At 40.5% G+C, this 18,299-nt stretch overlaps 1 protein-coding gene across 1 annotated transcript; it reads right to left on the minus strand.

Moving 5' to 3' along the window:
- Window positions 1-205: 205 nt before the first annotated feature.
- Window positions 206-16,785, minus strand: cnnm1 (cyclin and CBS domain divalent metal cation transport mediator 1). The gene is made up of 10 exons (XM_014984721.2): window positions 14,891-16,785; window positions 8,988-9,131; window positions 7,610-7,750; window positions 7,344-7,513; window positions 7,136-7,235; window positions 5,729-5,874; window positions 4,988-5,231; window positions 4,307-4,411; window positions 2,915-3,010; window positions 206-2,540 (listed from the first exon to the last, which is right to left on the minus strand). Exons 1-10 carry the CDS (start codon window positions 16,317-16,319, stop codon window positions 2,455-2,457), a joined length of 2,661 nt encoding a protein of 886 aa, XP_014840207.2. The 5' UTR covers window positions 16,320-16,785; the 3' UTR covers window positions 206-2,454.
- Between the last annotated feature and the right edge of the window lie 1,514 nt (window positions 16,786-18,299).

Here is an 18,299-nt window from a genome sequence, read left to right on the forward strand (position 1 = left end):
GTATCGTAACAATTTGGGAAATTAAATTGATAATGCCGAACAACGGGAACAAAAACAAACGATGCAGGAGTAATAGGTTAGTAAATTTATTAATATAATCTCTCATTTAGATCAAATGATATGTTTCTCTACATCTTCATATAGTCATTTGGATTTTACATAGCAAAACCTAACTTTCTTTTTCTTTTTTTTTTTTTTTTTTAAATCCAAAACATTTTTACCAGTCCCAACAAATCTATAAATTCTCTAAAAGCATTTTTATGCCACGTTCAAATCCTCTCTGTCTGAGTCAGCTGTCGGATCAGGACACTTTTACCCCTGAGTGTTCTGCGCTTGCCAGATCACTCCGAGTAGCTTAGCTGTGCAGGATCCTTTGTACTTACACTGTCGTCCCAGGCAGAATGAATTAAATCAGGGAGAGTCTCCAAACATCGGCTGCGTTTGAAGAGGGTTAACAGAGGAGAGGGGGGGGGGGGGGCGTCGACTTGACGTTAGTGTGGATTCAGTGGCTTTCGTCACTGAAATCTCTGCCTGTGCTCTGTTTGGCAGTGAACCTGGCACAATTTCAAAATACAGATCAGCAAATATCAAACATAAATCTGCTCTTATTTATTTATTTTAAAATAAACCACCCCATTTCATTATTGCAGTAATGTAGGATTATCTGAGTAAGTTCACTGACATGCCTTTCAAATGACCTCTGTCCTCCTGTGCCTTATTATGAGCTCCTAAAGGAGCCTTTTCATGAAGGTTTCTCTATTATATGAAGGTATTTTTGTGTTAAATGTTAGCCTGCAGTCTGTGTCAGACTTATAAAATCTACTTAGACTAACTGCAGACTTCACTTTCACAGGGAGGTTAGTTTCTTTTTACATTAGCATGCATAAGAGAAACAGGGCCTTTGCAGGGTTACAGTACAAGGAGCAGAAACAAACATGCAAGTATACAGTCGCTTCCAAACATATTCATACCTCTTTGCCCGTGCTATGTCATGTCACAACCTCAGACTTTGATATGATTTTTTTTTTTTTTTCACTAAATGTTCACTTCATAATTGTTAAGGAAGAGGAAATTTGTTTTTCAATCTGTTTCTAAAGAAATATATAGGGACAATAACAACCAGTTGCATTCAATCCCCTTTATTTTGATACTACTAAATAAATCCAGTCTAACTAATTGCCTTAATTGGTCACCATATATATTTGTTAAAATAAATAAACATTCAGTCAGAAACCTCATAGTTGTGCACTTCTTTGAGTTGATCTAACAAATAAAATCTGAACAGGTTCAGAGTTTCTAGTTGTGACATATTAAACTATATTCAAGGGGTGTGAATACTTTTGATAGCACTGCAGCAGCTATCTGTTTGAATCCCCAGATCCACAGATCCCTAAACCCTTTTAGCTTATTAATTAGCTGGTGTATGCAGCTTTAGTGACTGGTACCGATAAAAAAAACAATATTAATATCTAAAGCTCCCCTACATTAGGCTATAAGCAGGTGATGAAATTCCCTAGACTGTTTTGCTGGATGCGATCAAGTCAGTAGAAAGTTGAGGATGTTTGTTGGGTAGAAGTATTGCAGTTGTGCCCATTTGGCTACTTGTTGACAGACGGGAATGTTTTGACGGGAAAAGCAGATGTTTATGTAGAAAAAGCATTTCTGTCAGAAGACAGCATCTGGAAAAGGATGTAATGTGCTCATGAATCTGCAATTAAAGCATTTTTTTTATGACTTGCATTATTTTCGTATCACATACACTGGCGATGTTGACACTTTTCGTATAGATGTAAACTAAAGAAACTTTGCTCTCTTTTTTTTGTTTACTTTTACCTGATTTCTTTACAATCAGACTAAGAATTGGCAATTTTATGGCTTTTTTAAGAAGCTATGTGTAAATTGTGCTCCTGTTTGGTGGCCTTTTCTATTTCGCCTTGTGTTGTCAGTTGTGCTGGAAGTAGTCGGGCCCCTGGTTGGCAACATCATAAGCTTCTTTTGCAGTCATTTTCAGAATGTGGAAACTACCACACAGTATCAATAATAATGAAAAAAATAATTACCAAACACTTTTTTTGTTTGTTCAAGTAAAGTAAACCTTGTTTCATACTTTGATGTTTTGGTATTTCAGTATAAGGTATTTCATTGTAAATATGCCCACTATTAAAAGGTAATATGGAGACGATTTGCACCAAGAAAGTGGATAAAACTGAATGAAGCCCATGCAGTCTGCTGAAAGAGTTAACTTGTCGGATGTGTTGTTAAAGTATGTCCTATCAAGTTCTTTTTTTTTTCCAGGCAAAAAGAGGGCGGGATGTATCCATGGGGTCCTGAGGATTTATAAGTGGGTGAAGAAGAGTTGAACAAGTTCAAATAACTTTTAGGTACGCAGGGTGTCCAGCGAATAACAAGAGGAAGGGTGTGCATGGTTTATCCCTCCTCCTCAATTTTGCTGGATTAGCTTGTTACCGATGGCTGCTCTGACCCCTCCTCTTCCTCCAAACTCTTTTCTCCTTCTCGAGACTTTTTCCTCCTCTTGTTACCTAGAAACAGAGGAGAACATGGTAATCTGGCACAGCCGGTTGACATACCTGCATTCTCCAGATGCCGCAGCTGAGATTAAGCGTAATATTCAATTTTTGCATCTGACTCAAACTGGGGCGGAACTCAGCCGAAGCCAAAAATGACTGAATTATTTCAGAAAAAATTAGTCACAAATCTGTGCCAGCAAGAACAGCTGCATTTGGAGGAGCTGCTCGACAGGAAGTAGTGGGCTGCTTTACAGGGACACCACACGTAATCTGTTGCTAGGAGACGCTCGGGACTATTGCTGCAGCTGACAGAAAAGTTCAGGCACATCTGACAGCGTGTGTGGGTGAGCTGTGGCACCGGCGCTCACGACAAGCTGCTCACTCACTCAGTTTACGCAGGAGCTTCTTTCCGATGTTCTCCTCTGAGCTGGACAGGGACAGGGAGCTGATGAAGGGGGAGGTGGACGGCTCCGTAGGCACATCTGCAACAAACATGAGAGATTTCCTCATTAAATTAAATCTCACACAGGTGGGGGAAAAAATGCTCAAAATTACTTTAACTTAAAGCAGTATTACACGTACCAAGGATGTATTACATGTATTAGTGGAAGTAGCTGTACCACCTCCACTAATGTTACTTGGGTAACACATGAGTAAAGCTTGTAATGTAGTTTTAAAAAATTGTATCCGACCCTGAAGTAGTTAACCGAACTTATATACTGAGTTTTAACCATGCTGACTAATCAACTTTTTTTCTTTTTAAGCTGCAATCACAAATCTGCAGGTCAGTTTGCAATTTATTCTTGAGTTTCTTGCTCAGTCGTTCGCCAAAATGGCGGTAGAGGAACCTGGAATCGCTCCAACAACATTCCAGCTATGCAGACCTTTCCCATCATATTAAAATAATTGTCAATACATTTTTTTTTTCTAATTTATTTTCAAAGTGAACAATTTAAACAATAACCTTTCTCCATCTGGAGCTGCTGCCTAGCGGCTGGTTCAGAGCGAACGGCGCCAAAGAGCGCGGACGAATGCGTACGGGCGGAGCAAAACACAGTGGGCAGCTTCATGGATGAACCGGAAAATAAATTTCCCGCCATCCCGGTCGCAACAAACGGGTGGTGGAGCACTTCGTGGCGGAACATAGCTGGTGTGTGTTTTTCTCCGTGTGACGAAGGAGCCAAATCCAGTTGTACGCATGGACACAAATAAATGGCCGGGTAAAGTGAGAGTTTATCTAATAAACTGATTTAAGATGAATTCATAAACCATAAACTGTAGTATAGACATTTTTAAGAAGTGTCTTTGTGAACCTGCTGCTTTTTTTATTTATTTTATTTTAGATTTTTGGAAAATTGTTGTCCAGGTTAACTTAAAAAGTGAGCTATCATTGTTACAAGTTAATTTTATAAACTACAAAAAAGTAATTGTGGGTATGCACAAATATGAGTATTTGGGTAGATGTTGATATCTGATATCGATACTGCTGTTAAGGCAGTATTTCATTTAATCAAAAAAATTTTTTATTGACTTACTTGATTAATCTTCAGAATGATCGATAGATTACTCGATTACTAAAATAATAATTTACAACACCCCTGGTGCTAACTGGTCTTAAATGTACATTTTCCGATGTACTTAATTGCACTGACTGAGACATTTCAAAGATAAAGCACAACCAAAGCTTTTATCCCTCACTCAACCTAAAAATCACGGGCTTCAAAATAAACCATTTCTACATACAGATTTTGACCTCTGAGGGTCAGCAGCCCGCTCACCATTGTCAGCAGAACTTTCCGGCCGGTCCTCGTGGATGTAAGGAATCTCATCCATGCGAAGGAACACTGTGTCATTTGGACTCCTCTGCCCATCAGACTTGCTGCCTGTTTGGAGGGAAGACGGTTCAGTAAAAGAGATGCCAGTAAAGCTGCAGGTCGTTTTAGACTCCGCCTGTAGAGGGAGGTAAAGAACCTGCCATTTACTATTTAATGTACTTTTGTATAGTCCAGTCAAATATTAAATATAAGAGCAGAAGATTTAGGATTAGAGACTAAAATTTCCATTAGAGAGAGAGTTGTAGAAACTAATTGTTCTTCTAAGCTAGGAGTCAATCGCATCACTTTTATTTTTAAAGGCAAAATATATGTAGATTAATATTTCTTCTTACCTTTTCGCAAGGGTTTGTACTTTTTCTTTCTAGTTTATGTTGGTTTAATGTTTAATTTAATGTACTTCTTGCTCGTAGTGCAATATTTTCTACTTTGCTCCTCAATTTTCCTTTAAGACACTGAATTGAATATGAATAGGGCTGTATGAATAAACTTGCCTAGCCTACAAATATATTAAAAAGAAATGACTTCTGGACTGACATTGCCTCCATTATCTTTACTTCCTACCTTTTTATTTTATTTCTTTCTCTGAGTTGAATCATTGCAACGTAAAGCAGGCGAGGAACTCACGAACAATGCGGTTTCTCTCGTTGAGCTGGGAGGTGCTGTGAAGGCCGCCGTATGGATGGAGGTGTGCAAAGCGCGCCAGCCCCAGTCGAGTGTGTGCGCTCATGAGTGGGAGAGCGATGCTGTTTGAGCGAGCCTCCGGGCCCGGGGGTCTCCCTTTAATGTCAGGGTCCACGGCATCGGGGGTCTGAGGAGTGCTGTCCATCCGGGTGGCTGTCAGTGCGTTCTGGTAATGGTTCTTGCTGATCTGCGCCACGCAGAGAACAACTATTATCATTATGTTTGCATGCATGGCTGCCTGTACATACTCTCGAGCCAAGGCATTGACTGAAATCGGGACCATATTTCCAGAACATGAAGACTGGGTTAAAAGAGAGGGCATGTCCGCCACATGAAGCCAATATAGTCCTGCTTGAAATGGAGCTCAATTATCCTTGGTGATTAGGGGAAAGAGGCTGTGGGGAGGAAAGACTGAGGGACAGGATGTCTGCGTTAAGTCAAAATCCACGATTAGGACGTATCAAAGGCAAATTCTGCAAGCAGGGAGGCAGTGCACATTATTCAAAATTTAGGGGAGCTTAAAAATGTGGTTTCTTGCTCATGATCCTAAGTTATTACCCTTAATGTACAGGAAATTTGAGATTTAATTGAGGATATAATGAAGGGAAAATTGAGGTTTATTTTAGTGAATAGTAATAGTGTTTATTTTCTTGTGTTTCTGTGTTTTGCTTAAAGCCCTCGGACCTTGATGATCTGCAGGTCTGTGAGTTGTCGCACTGAGTAGTCTGGTAAATAGGCCCCTCTGCCCGGCGTGAGCTGCCCAACGCTGCCCCCGCTCAGCAACGAGTCCGACTGGTTCAGGCCGCTGCTTCGGGAGCTGTATCTGTGGGCTGCAAAGAAACACAGCAGATGTGCATATAAGCCGCGTCTTGTTTTCATGCTCTGACCTGAGTTTGTGCACAAGCAACTACGATCCAGCCATTGATTATCCTCGGCAGCGTTGCACCCTAGACAGATCGCCAGTCCATCGCAGGGCAATGAAATGAGAATTTTCAAATAATTTAGAAATATATATTCATATTACAATGCAAATAATATCTAGACCCTTCTATTGGTATTTGCTGAGAGCACTGAAACTGCCAGTCTCTGTCTACCAAAAATATTCAAACTCTCAACATATTCATCCTTCCAGAACCCATTTCCATACTTTAGAGGAAAAAACACCCCCACAAAATGATACTGCTACCAACATTTTGTAGATTTCTATTTCAGATTGCATTGTTGAGGTATACCTGCCCGATTATGATTTGTCTCCTCCTCTTGTCTCTCTTAGCAGACAGATTCAGGAACTCCTGAAGAGTGATTGAGGTTCGTTTGTTCTTAAGCTTTTAAATCCTGCTGAAATACTCCTGCATCTGTGCATTTTCCCTGTGGTGTCTGTCATGCTACCGGAACGTTTTCTCAACATTTTCTTAGCTTTTAAACCCACATCTAGACAGCTGAAGATAAGGGAAGGTGGTCTCCTCTTAATCCTGGTCCCAGAAATATCTATTTGCATCAGTTTGTGATCTTTAAGGATACACAATGCTTAAATTTAGTTAGCAGCTACACACGCCTTAGTCATTGGAAACATTTTGTCAAGTTCATTTCAAGGAAGTGAGTCAGTCAAGCAAACGCAAGAAAAAACTGAAGATGCGTCTCGGTTTGGACGTTGTCCACCAGCATGTGCTTAAGTGAGAAGTTTTTAACATAATCTCCTAAGATAGGACTTTTTAATATTTAGTAGGAGCTTACAAATAGCATTAGGCACAACTTGAGGATCAGACATTTAAAATGAGCTCAAAACCTCCACAAGAGATCAGAGGGAGAGCGTCTGTACGGCAGGATTTCTGCTTGCTTCGCAAGTCTTAGCTGGATTTCATATAATCTTCTGCAGGTCATGTCCTTCCACTGGGAAATTCTCTAAAAACACTTCCCTTAATTACTTTCTTCCCACGGCTTCTGCTGCAGCTTCTGCGGCCCGACAGACGCTGGGTGGCATTAAGACAGGAAAAACATCCTCTTGCTATTGCCGCAGTCTTTTGCCAAAGTCTGCTTTCTGCTGCTTTTATTATCGCTGTGGCGGCAGGTTCACTGGAACATGTTACTTACCAGTTGGCAGTGGCGGGATTAGCGCTGGCATGCCGTAGTAGGAAAAGGCTCCGTTTTCAAACCGAAGCGCTTCCTTTCCTATCTCCACCTCCACACGTCCCTGCATCAACAACACGTCCACGTAGATTAGGCCAACGCAGTGCGTTTATTCACGCGGTGACGGTTTATATTAGTCAGCTGGCTGCGCTAGCGGGGAAGTGAACGTCACCTGCAGAATGAGGATGAAGTAGTCAACTGGTTTGTTTCTCTGATAAAGGTAGTGTTGAGGAGCGTGTTTGTTCTTGGGGTCAAACTTCAGCTCCTGCACGACACTCGGGTGTTTGATGAGGCGCAGCAGGATCTTGTCCGACAGGTGGCACAACCTGAACGGCTCCACTTCTGCAAAGCAAAGCAAATTCAGACAACTGCACGTAAAGCAGGAGGCAAGCACCTGGTTTTAAGCGTCTTTTCTTTTCTTGCTGCGTTACATATTACCTGTAGCTAAGAAACGGTGCGTGGCGAGCAGCAGCTGGGGAGAAATCTTCACCTTCAGCTCATTTTCTCCTAGCTTGAAGATAGAGAAATCCTGTTGCTTTCTCTCGTGGTGGGACACTCGTCTCTTGGTCCGATTGTCAGCTGCGAATCATAATTTAGTTGCGTGCTTTAAAAAGATTGCAGCCTGCGTTGCGGATTTATAGAGAAAAGCACTGCAAGAAAAGCTGTATAACATTTACATCTGTTGCTTCTGAAAGCGGGAGTTTTTTTTTTTTTGTTTGTTTTTTTGTTTTTTATGCTTCAGCCGCAGAAGCATTTCTCATGGTAGCAGCAGTATGAATTGAAGTGTGTTTGGCATTTAAAGGCCTCGCTGTCAAGAGCTTTTCCAGCCAATTAAAAATGAGCGGATTATGGGGCTTATCACTGAGCCGGGGTCATTTATTTGCACTAATTAATTATGTATCAGAAAGGAGCAGGAAAACTCACCCAGGGGGAGGATGGAATCAATAATTTGATTAGCAAATTTAGGGGTTGTGGGGAAGTGGAGGGTCCAGTCGTGAAAATAACATGAGCTTGAATTGAATGACCCTCTGAGAGTGACCCATTGTTTCATGAGTGCCTATAAAAGCAGTCTGCGTTCCCACGTGATTTATTGAGTGAACCTGTAGTCACGAAAGTGATTGTAACTGGTTTGGGGGATGAAAAGGTTGCAACAGTGACTTCAACCAAGGTGTGCAAAACATTTTTTTCTCAAAAAATGTTCATACAACATTTCATACAACTTGAAGTAGATGAAGAGCAACCCACCTTCCACTCCTGTCTGCTAAGAAAGGTCAACGAGTCTCTTGTTTCCGCTGCATTTATCTGAAGGCATCGCCAGAACTTTATGCAGACGCCACAACCTGCCTGAATATTGTTACTGACCTTGTCCATTTCTTTGTGACCCACATCTTCTGATAGTCACTTTTAGCAAGATGATACACCTCGTCACAGAGCTGTCATTTTGAATTGGCTTTGTGAGCCAGACAATAGAGTCCTATGTCCTCTGATGGCTTCCACAGTTACCAGATTTCAATCTCATAGTCTATTCAGGACTTGGTGGAGTCGGAGATTGGCATCACAGGTGTGCAGATAACAAATATGCTGCAGCTGCAACATGCTGGCATGCCAACATAGACCAGACACTTGGAAAGGATTTTGCCACCTTGTTGAAATCTAATGTCACTAAGTTTTGAGGCAGACGTGGTCCAGTCTGCTACTAGCGAAGTGTATCTAATGAAAACGCGAGGGGGGAATATTTTTCATGTGAGAAGTGGGAACAATAAAACAGCACTAATAACACTGTAGTAACTGTGAATCTGAAAGTGTTTCTACGTACTGTACAGGTCTGTCTCATCCACAATCTCAGACTTGATGATTTCTTCGATCACATCCTCCAGCGTTACAATGCCCATCACTTCGTAGAAAGGGTCCCCCTCGCCTTCGCTGTTCACCCGCTGCACCACGGCCAGGTGAGACTTGCCTGCATTCATCAAAAAAAATAAATAAATAACAGAGGGAAACGTTTTCAGAAAGTGAAGCCGAGCTAAAAACTGCTCATGCAATGGGGCTGGGGAGGCAGCGTCACTGGATTAAAAATAGCTCTCAGTCAACAGCCTCCAACTGGACAAGATGAAAATCAACACAGACTGTCGAGACAACAAGAGCATGTAAGAAGGGAATCTACTTTAGAGGTCGAGTTTTGAATAAATTCAGCGCCAGGCCTGTGTTTACATGTTCTCGGGCTGGACAGGCGATCGGTCCGGAGACATTTTGGCAGTTTGTAAGACCTCAACCCCCTTATGTAAAACGCTGAGATTACACAATCCGACTGATGATGCCCGCATCTGTCAAATTAACCGCCTTTGCTGCTGTCACCTCTGCGAACACAATGCTGTGTGCACTCATGAGCAAACCTCCTACTCCAAACCCCCCACTCACAACAAGCCTGCGAGACACAGTGACACAACTGGCCTGCAGCGTCCCTGCGTCTGCAAACCGAATGTGACAAGAACTCAATGTTGCCACAACCTTTGAACATCACAAGGAGAAAAAATCAGGACAAATGTCAGAGGCAACAATTTTTCATGTTTTTTCTTTGTTGTTTTTTTTTTTGTTTTGTTTTATATATATATATATATATATATATATATATATATATATATATATATATATATATATATATATATATATATATATATATATATATATATATATATATATATATATATATATATATATATATATATGTGCTGCTTCAATGTAGACATTCAAACTTTTATGTGTATTTCTTTGAAAAAAAAAAAAAAAAAAGTCGGCTTGGTAACTACTAGTGTTACCTAACCAAATTTACAACGTCATTTGGACACAGATTTCATGAAACAGTCTCCAGCCTTACTTAGAAGCTCAAACTGCAGGAGACAGGCTGATTTAGGGGATCGCTGCCAGAGGATAAAATGAATGCTTTAATCCAGTCCAACAAGAGGGGGAAAGAAAAAAAAAAAATCAGGTTGACTGACAGGCAGCCATCTTCACACATCAGACTGTGGCTGTGTGAGATTAGCTGAGACAGCAAGGCTGCTCTCAGAGCTCAGGTCAGCGTGTCTGAAGAGCGCAGGTGATGCAGAGGAGGGTTTGTTCTCAGCAGCTGATGTTCCCAGCAACCGCATTACATCATTCACGTGTTACATAATACTCTTGCAGAGCGACACAAACCCGGCATGCTCACGCACGCAGACACACATGCCCGGGGTGAAAATGGGTCCTCTGTGAATGTTCTTTTCACAAATGCTTCTACTCCAGCAGTTTCCCAGACTCCTGCAGACTATTTTGGAAAATCATCTGTTCTTTTAGGTTGTGCTTTTCTTTTTTGATAAATTTTCTGCAAAATAACACCTATAAAGAGGAGGAGATGCTTCGAAAGGTTTACGGATGTGTGCAAATTAAACAACTAGTGGACAAAAATTGAGTTTAAACTAAGATTTGTATAACTCTAAGCTGGATTTGGTCTAACAGAGTTTCAGTTGTTTTATGTATTAAAATCACTCATGCTTGAAAAATCTCCTTATAAAAGTCAAATGTTTAATGAAACAAAGTAACAGCTACGCCACAGGAAAAGTTAAACTGAAAGTAAATAAAATCTAATGATGATTTATGCACTGATGGATTAGTAGTAGAAATATAAAATATATTAAAAAAAACACTGATATGTGTAAAACGGTCATGTTTCAGATATTTTATACATCTCAAATAAAATGTAAAATGCCTGTATTTTCAATCAACTTTTAACCCAACATCCCTTTCAGGAATTATTTTTTACAGTTGTTTGCACTTTTCTTAATTTGCTATTTAATATATATATTTTGTGGGAATGCTTCTTGCTAACACATTATGGAATCGTGTCTTTTACTCTTATGAATACCTTTGAATACAAATTAATACAAAAATTAATTTGTATTTAAATCATACATTTATGTTTTACTGCTTTTTGCCCCAGTTAAACTTTTTTTTTATTTTACTATGTCAAACTTTTAAATGGAAACGTTCTTATTTAACAAATGCTTATTCCAAAAAGAAAAAAAGGCTATATATTGTACGTAACTCAGTCTGAAGATGACTGAGTTGAGATGGATTTATTGACTAATCTAACCTGAATTCGAACTGAAATGGTTTCCATATAAATTGGATGGTGTTTCACCCCTAATCCATAAGTCTTTTCTGTGTTAGCAGTGTCAGGCTTAAAGGTTTTAGTGAAAGCAATCCCCCTAACTGGGCTTTTGGGGTCGTTAATGGGTCTTTTAGGGTCACATAAATCACTTCCCAAAACCCACACTTCACCTGGTTCAAGGTTTCGTCAGCAGAAGTCCAGTTTCTTTTTAAGTAGTTAGAATCTGAATTGAACCTGTTTGTAAAGTGCCTAGACATGTCATCTGTTGGAAGTTGGTGCTTGAATTGAGTTTAGCTTAAGTTTACATTATGTAGATATGTTTAAAATTCCATAACATCTGACGTAGAAGTCAAAACCATCTAGAGTTCATTTAACTGTGACAGACACATTACATAAACTGTTATTCAGGACTGGTACAACTATGCATTCACTTACATTCAGCGTTAAAAGATATCCAGTCTCAAACTGTAACATTTACCAGAGAAAACGGAGAGTTGTTGTTTTCTGAGGAACAACCAAACACACCGTCCTTGTCTCATGATGGCATTGCTAAAGTTTTGGAGTTCTAGTGGCAACAAACCATCGGCAGCAGATTCAACGCCAATCTGCATCAAAATATACTTTGAATCTTTCAGTCATGCGTTTTCTAGTCTTCCACCAACATACAGTCTACGTCTAGTTGTCAAGCGGGTTTTAGAAATAGAGAACTACATTATTTACGCATGATTGGCCTGTCAAGACTTGTCTTAATTTAAAATAGCTGCAGTGTTTAATGCAAACACCAGAAACATGGAAAGGCAAGTTTATTTCCATTGACAAATTTCAATAAAAATCTATCTTAAACTATATTTTACTTGCAAAGTTTCAAGCTTTCATTAGGTGCCATTGTTTCTGAATATAGCCAAAAATATTTTCGTAACAGTTTAATGCATTAAAGATTTAAACATGGTGCTGAAACTGAAACTGAACACACCTAGTGCTTAACCTGTGAAGCTGAGAGGAAACAACAACAAAAAAAAGTTAACGTTCCTGCAGACGTCTGTTCATGCTGTCCTCACTTATGCTTTTTTAAATTGCTGATGGCATTTTCATTCTCCGCTCAAAGCAACACCCCGAACCCTGCTCAGCGAGACATCCTTACGGCTTCCAGCCAAGCTTCCTGAACAGCGGGAAGTGTTAATCCTTGAGAGAACAGAGAGAAGCTGGAGAGAAGAAGAGCAAAAGGTTGCGGCTGAATTTTTCATGAAAGGATTTTAAAAGCACAGTGGGTTAAAATTTAAGCACACTATAGACGAATAAAGGTGAATCTGGACTTTGCCTTCCATAACTCTGACATTCACACAACCTGAATCATCACAGGTCGTAGGTCAACCAGTGGGGTCATCATGTAAATGTTGAGCTGACCTCTTGCCCTTTTAAGTGACAAACTATCAAAACTGGACAATGTCATCAATCGAAATGTTGAACTCTGTTAAACTAAAACAGACTTGCAATGTAAGGCAAATGGTTTCATATCATTTGAACTTTTTTCAGATTACAACCACAAATTTTATTGCATATTATTTGGGCTTCATGTGACAAACAGGCAAACACAAAATAGTGCGTCACTACGCAGGAAGTAGTATGCATGGTTTTCTAGCTTCCAAATAAAAACCTGATGTGTGGAACAAACATGTAAGTAGCTCCCATCAGTCAACACTTTGTAGAATCACAACAGTTTGCTGCAATTATAGCTTCAAATCCAGCTGTACTGCAGATTCTCAATTTTGACTTGTATGCATTTACCTATAAGCTTATAGGCCCAAAGGTTCAATTTTGGTAACATCTTGCACAGAGATACCTTTGTTGACTTCTTGACTTTCTTTTTGAGTAATGCTTTTTCAGACCGGCCTGTCAGCTTTGGGGACAGCCAGGTAGGTTTGAAGTTGTGCTGCACTTTTTCCATTTTCAGATGACTGATTAAGCAACGCTTTGTGAGACGATCAAAGGTCAAACTTCTCCATACCTTTGCCCGTGCCCTGCCTGGTGTGTTTCTTGGTCTTTATGAAGCTGTTTATGTTATCCAACAAATATGCAAACCCTCTCACAGAATAGGGGGCAAAAAGATCCAGGAGTGCCACATTTTCTCAGATTTTCATTCGAATTTTTTTAGAACCAGGTAACACTTTATTTTATACTTCATCGTTATTATCTTTCACACAAAATCCCAATGAAGTATTTTGCAGTTGGTGTCTGCAGAGTTCAAAGGGTATCAATAATTTTGCAAGGCCCTTCAAAATTGTAATCCGTGTGTAACAGTTGTGCCTGTAGCTTCTCATCATCTAAATTTGATTTGATGCTGAAAGTGGAGCAGCATGAATTGCTTTCTCCAAAGCGCTGATTCTAAATGCTCAGTGTTATTTTCAAGACTGACTGGAGTCCTAAGACATGTTTGCTTCAAAGTGAACAGATGCTATCACTGTCAGAGGCAGCTTGTCACTATCAGTCAGCATTGATATTTTTTTAGGCAATAAATCTGAGTCACAGAAATACGTTGAAATTACAGGACAGTGAAGTTTGCATTTTATTAAACTTATTTTGGACGGTTGAAAATGTGTGTCTGTTTGCTTTCGCTGCAGGCAAATGTTGCGAATCAGCACATTTTACCACCATACAAAAGTTGTGCCACCCTTGAGGCAACACCTTCCATCAAGCATTTAGGATGTCTATAGTCTACCAGACAGTTTATTATATTTTAATATACCAAAAAGTTCCACTTCTGTCCTCTTATTCCGCTAAATGTTTTCCCAAAAGTCTTGTGGATCATCAACTTTATTTTTGGCAAATGGTGAAATGATTCATTTTGTTCAGCGCTGGTTTCGGCAATTGCAAGTATCTTGTGGAAATTGTTTTTGTCCAGCTTCCTTCTTATTTTAACTTTGACTGTTCATAAAAAAAATTAGCTTATCATTTAATTATGTTTACTAAGGCTATGCTTGTCCGATATTAACATTTGTTTGATGATTATAAAAAACTTAAGTGCAAGCAGAAACAATTCTGTGGAGGGGAAATAGTCTTTACACAGCATTGTTGACGAGTGGGGCTTTTAGTATTGTGAAAAGAGGACAACAAAAATGAGGAAAGCGGCAAGATGTGTTTCAGAGGGTTGTTTTGAGAAAATGACTTATATCACTCATCAAATTCTTAAGACAACGCCGTTATGGTTCTTAGTATTTTCTAACCTCTGGCTGAACCATATCCACATTCTCACATTTCACATATGGCATTCAGTGTTCTGGGGATCAAAGTGTTTTTCTGGCAGATCCACTTTAAACCAATGAACTGATGTATGCGTTTACTTCTGCAGGGAAAATGTAGTTTTTAACTGCATGTCACTTCAAAGCACAGTTAACTCCTAGGTGGCAGAATGTATCCCTGAGATTGCTCCAAACCATGTGGCGCCTCACGCACTTAACACTGATTTCTCACTCATAAGTCATGCAAGTTCTGGACATGTGAAAACACAAGACACAGGGGGAGGTTTGCAGACTATTTCCACAGACAAGACCTCTTTAGGGGTCTTAAAGTTGGGTTACCTCTCTTGAATTCCTCCAGCATCACATCTAGCTTGGTGTCACTGAAGACGCAGTGCATGGGATGCTTGTAGAACTGCGTGATTGTTTTCAAGGGAGTGCAATCGTCCGGATCCACGAAGGCCAAGTCTTTCACGAAAAGGATGTCCACAATGTTGGACCTGTCGTTCTCATAGACTGGAATTCGGGTGAAGCCGCTCTGCATCACGTCGGACATGGTACAAAAGTCCAGGACTGCGTCTGATGATAGCATGTAGCAGTCTGTCAGAGGGGTCAAGACATCCTCCACGGTTTTGGTCCTCAGCTCCAGGGCTCCCTGGATGATGTTCAGCTCCTCCTTGACCAGATCATGATATGGATCCGTGACGCGCAGCATGGCCACCAGCTTCTCCCTGGTGTAAAAGCTGCTGATTTCCTGGTGCAGCATGATGTCCAGGATCTTGGACACCGGGTATGCAATGGGGAAGAAAATTAGCATCAGCAAACGGGTGGCGCACAGAGTCTTTGAGGCGATGGCGAGGCTGTGCCTGGACGCAACGGAGTGGGGTAATATTTCTCCGATAAAGAAGATCCCCAAAGTGCAGGAGGTAGTCGAGAGTGCGGTCATTCCCAAAATCTGGCACATCCACACCACAAAACACGTATTTGTGAGGACGTTGCCCAGCACCACAGTGCAGAGGATGTAGTTCCCATGTTTACGCACGGATTCTATTTTCCGTGCGTATTTCTGCTCCTTTTCTGTGCCGCTGTTCTGCAGGACCCGCAGCTCCACGGGGTCAAGAGCCAGCATGCTGATGTTCAGCCCGCTGCACAGGGCAGATAGCGCTAATAAAAGCACAGAGACCCCCGCTTGGACCCAAACATCTGGCTCTGGAGGTCTCTCCACCACAGCCAGCCAGAAGTCTTTGGTCCTGAAGTGCTTCCATTTCACTCCGTCAAACGCACACATGGAGTAGTATTTGATCACCTCATCTTTGCGCAAGTCTTTAGCCAGCAACTCAAGCAGAACAGAGTTGTGACTTGAAGTGTACCTGAAGGAGCCCAGCAGTTCTATGTCGGAGCTCCGGGAGCTCTCCTCCTCACACGGGTCCCCCTTGGAGTGGAGTCCCCTCTCCGCATCCTTGCTGCCGCCGCTCGGCTCCTCTATGAAGGCGATCCACGGAGCTGCAGGTGCGGCGTCAGGTCTCCCACTGATGTTCGCGCTGTTAGGATGCTCGGAGTAGTAAACCCTCAGCGTGAAGCGAGCCCCCTCGGTCGCCCTCAAAATCCCGTCCTGCACGGACAGATCCCCGCTCAGAGTGTCTTCGGGGCGGACGCAGAGCAGCGCCACCGTCGGGGCTGGCAGAGAGGAGAGGGTCACGGTGAGAAAGATGAGGGAGAGCCGGCGCGGATGCAGGATGCAGCAGAGAGCATCCGCAGCATCCACAGCCATGGTGCTGAATGAACTGAAGGACGTGGGAGAAGTAGGTCACGTGGTGTGCGGATGGGATGGATGGAGCAGCTGGTATGTTGCAGAGGGAGACAGAAGGGGGGAATTCAGAGAGCGGAGGGGAGGGGAGGCTGAAACATAAATGACCAATTCTGACGTATGCTCGACTTGCTTTCTGCCGCTTTTCCAAAAATAGAAAGGGAGAAGCCCTGACATAAATAATGAACGCGATTCAGCACTTAGCCTGAAACTGGGCTGGGCTGCCGAACAAAAAAAAATAATTGGCGTAGAAATTTAAGTAAGAATGCAAGGACAAAAAAATAAATAAATAAACAAATAAATAAAAATGTTGCAGCAACAAAGCATGTGTATTTAAAAATGCTATCTTACAACTATCCACGCTGCAACCACTAGATGGCAGTATTTCTCCTTGTTTAGATTTGACCCGCCATCCAAAACACTGGATAAAATTTGCTCGCTCGAGTTCAAGTTCAAACTCGAGGCATGTTTGATTTAAATCTAAAAGCTTTATGTGTTTGACATAAATCAATGCTTCAAAAATGCGGAAAGTTTGCTCATAACGAATAAGGGCGCAGAAGGAAGAAACATTCATTTTGTGTCCTGTAAGTTCATTACATTGTCAGAATCTTTATAATCACTGTTTTATTAGATGGCGAGCAGAAGAAGCGCAAATGTCAGGATCATAATTATTGGCATCTAAGTTTAACAAGAGTGCCAAACATACCAGTTTAAATGTATGAAAAATAGCACTTGTTATTCTTAGCAATTATTCAGTTAGATGTGATGGCTTTATGTCAAACATGTTCAGACAGTACGGTTAAGTGCTTGTATAGCCATATAAATGCAACATATCCAAAAAGCAGTAAAAACAAAACAAACAAAAGAAAAAGAAACATCTTAGCTTTCTTTTTTTTTTAAAAGCCAACCCATTCTCCTCTACATCAAAATTGATCTGTTCTCTTCCTACTTCTACCTCAACTCAAACCTCATACGCATATGCAGCTCTATTTTCAAATATGCCAATGAACACAGTCATGGGAATACACACAATTAGATCATATAAATCAACTAGAGACGAACACTACTTAAATATTCTCGTGTCTGCACTACTAGAAAATCAAAACCATGTTCAAAATTAAATGCTTTTTGTACTGGTTCTTGTTAGGAAGAGGCTCTGTCTCTGTAAGAATCCAGGGAAACAAAAACTTTGTGGTTTTCTCGGAACCAGCGCCGTTTAATATAAATATTATCGAGGTAGCAACGGTAAGATTTGAGTTACTATAACACAATTTTATTATTTCTGAGTTTTAAAAAAATGTCCGCGTAAATTTTGTAATTTTCTTTCTTCCTTTATTTATTTATTTATTTATTTATTTATTTATTTATTTATTTATTTATTCCGTTCATATTTCAACCATAGTGATGAACAAAAGTGAAGTTTTCAGCTTCTTGAGCTCCGCGGAGCAAAAATCGAAAGGTGTCATTTAATGCTCCATATTATCGCAATCGGCTTCTTATCATGATCTAGATTTTTTTGTAAATTTATTTATTGGATCTGGATTTATATGAGAGTAAGGAAGAAATTAGTGTCCCTTGGGATTCATCAGTGGATCACCGGCAGGATATGGTGTCACCAGATTGTAGGTACTCCCGGTTGTAATGTCTTTGACAACTTGTTCAACGCAAAAAATAATAATAATAATAATAATAATTCTTTGGATGGACCGGTCTGCACAGAACTCACCAAAAAAAGAAGAAAGAAAGAAAAAGAAAAAAAAACGGGAGGGGAAAAAACCTGTAAAAATCCCGGACCATGAAGGCTATTCGTGAAAATGGTAGTAAAAAATCTGCACATTTTCCTTGTAAACGTCCTGAATGTCTTTCATAAATACCAGAGGAGATGCATATACAAAAATGTCATACAGCAAATTTACACAAAAAGTGTAAATTTGCTTTATATGT

This window comes from Poecilia mexicana, unplaced genomic scaffold (assembly GCF_051168715.1).
Source record: "Poecilia mexicana isolate PSO_F unplaced genomic scaffold, ASM5116871v1 scaffold_15, whole genome shotgun sequence".
NCBI classification, from domain to species: domain Eukaryota; kingdom Metazoa; phylum Chordata; class Actinopteri; order Cyprinodontiformes; family Poeciliidae; genus Poecilia; species Poecilia mexicana.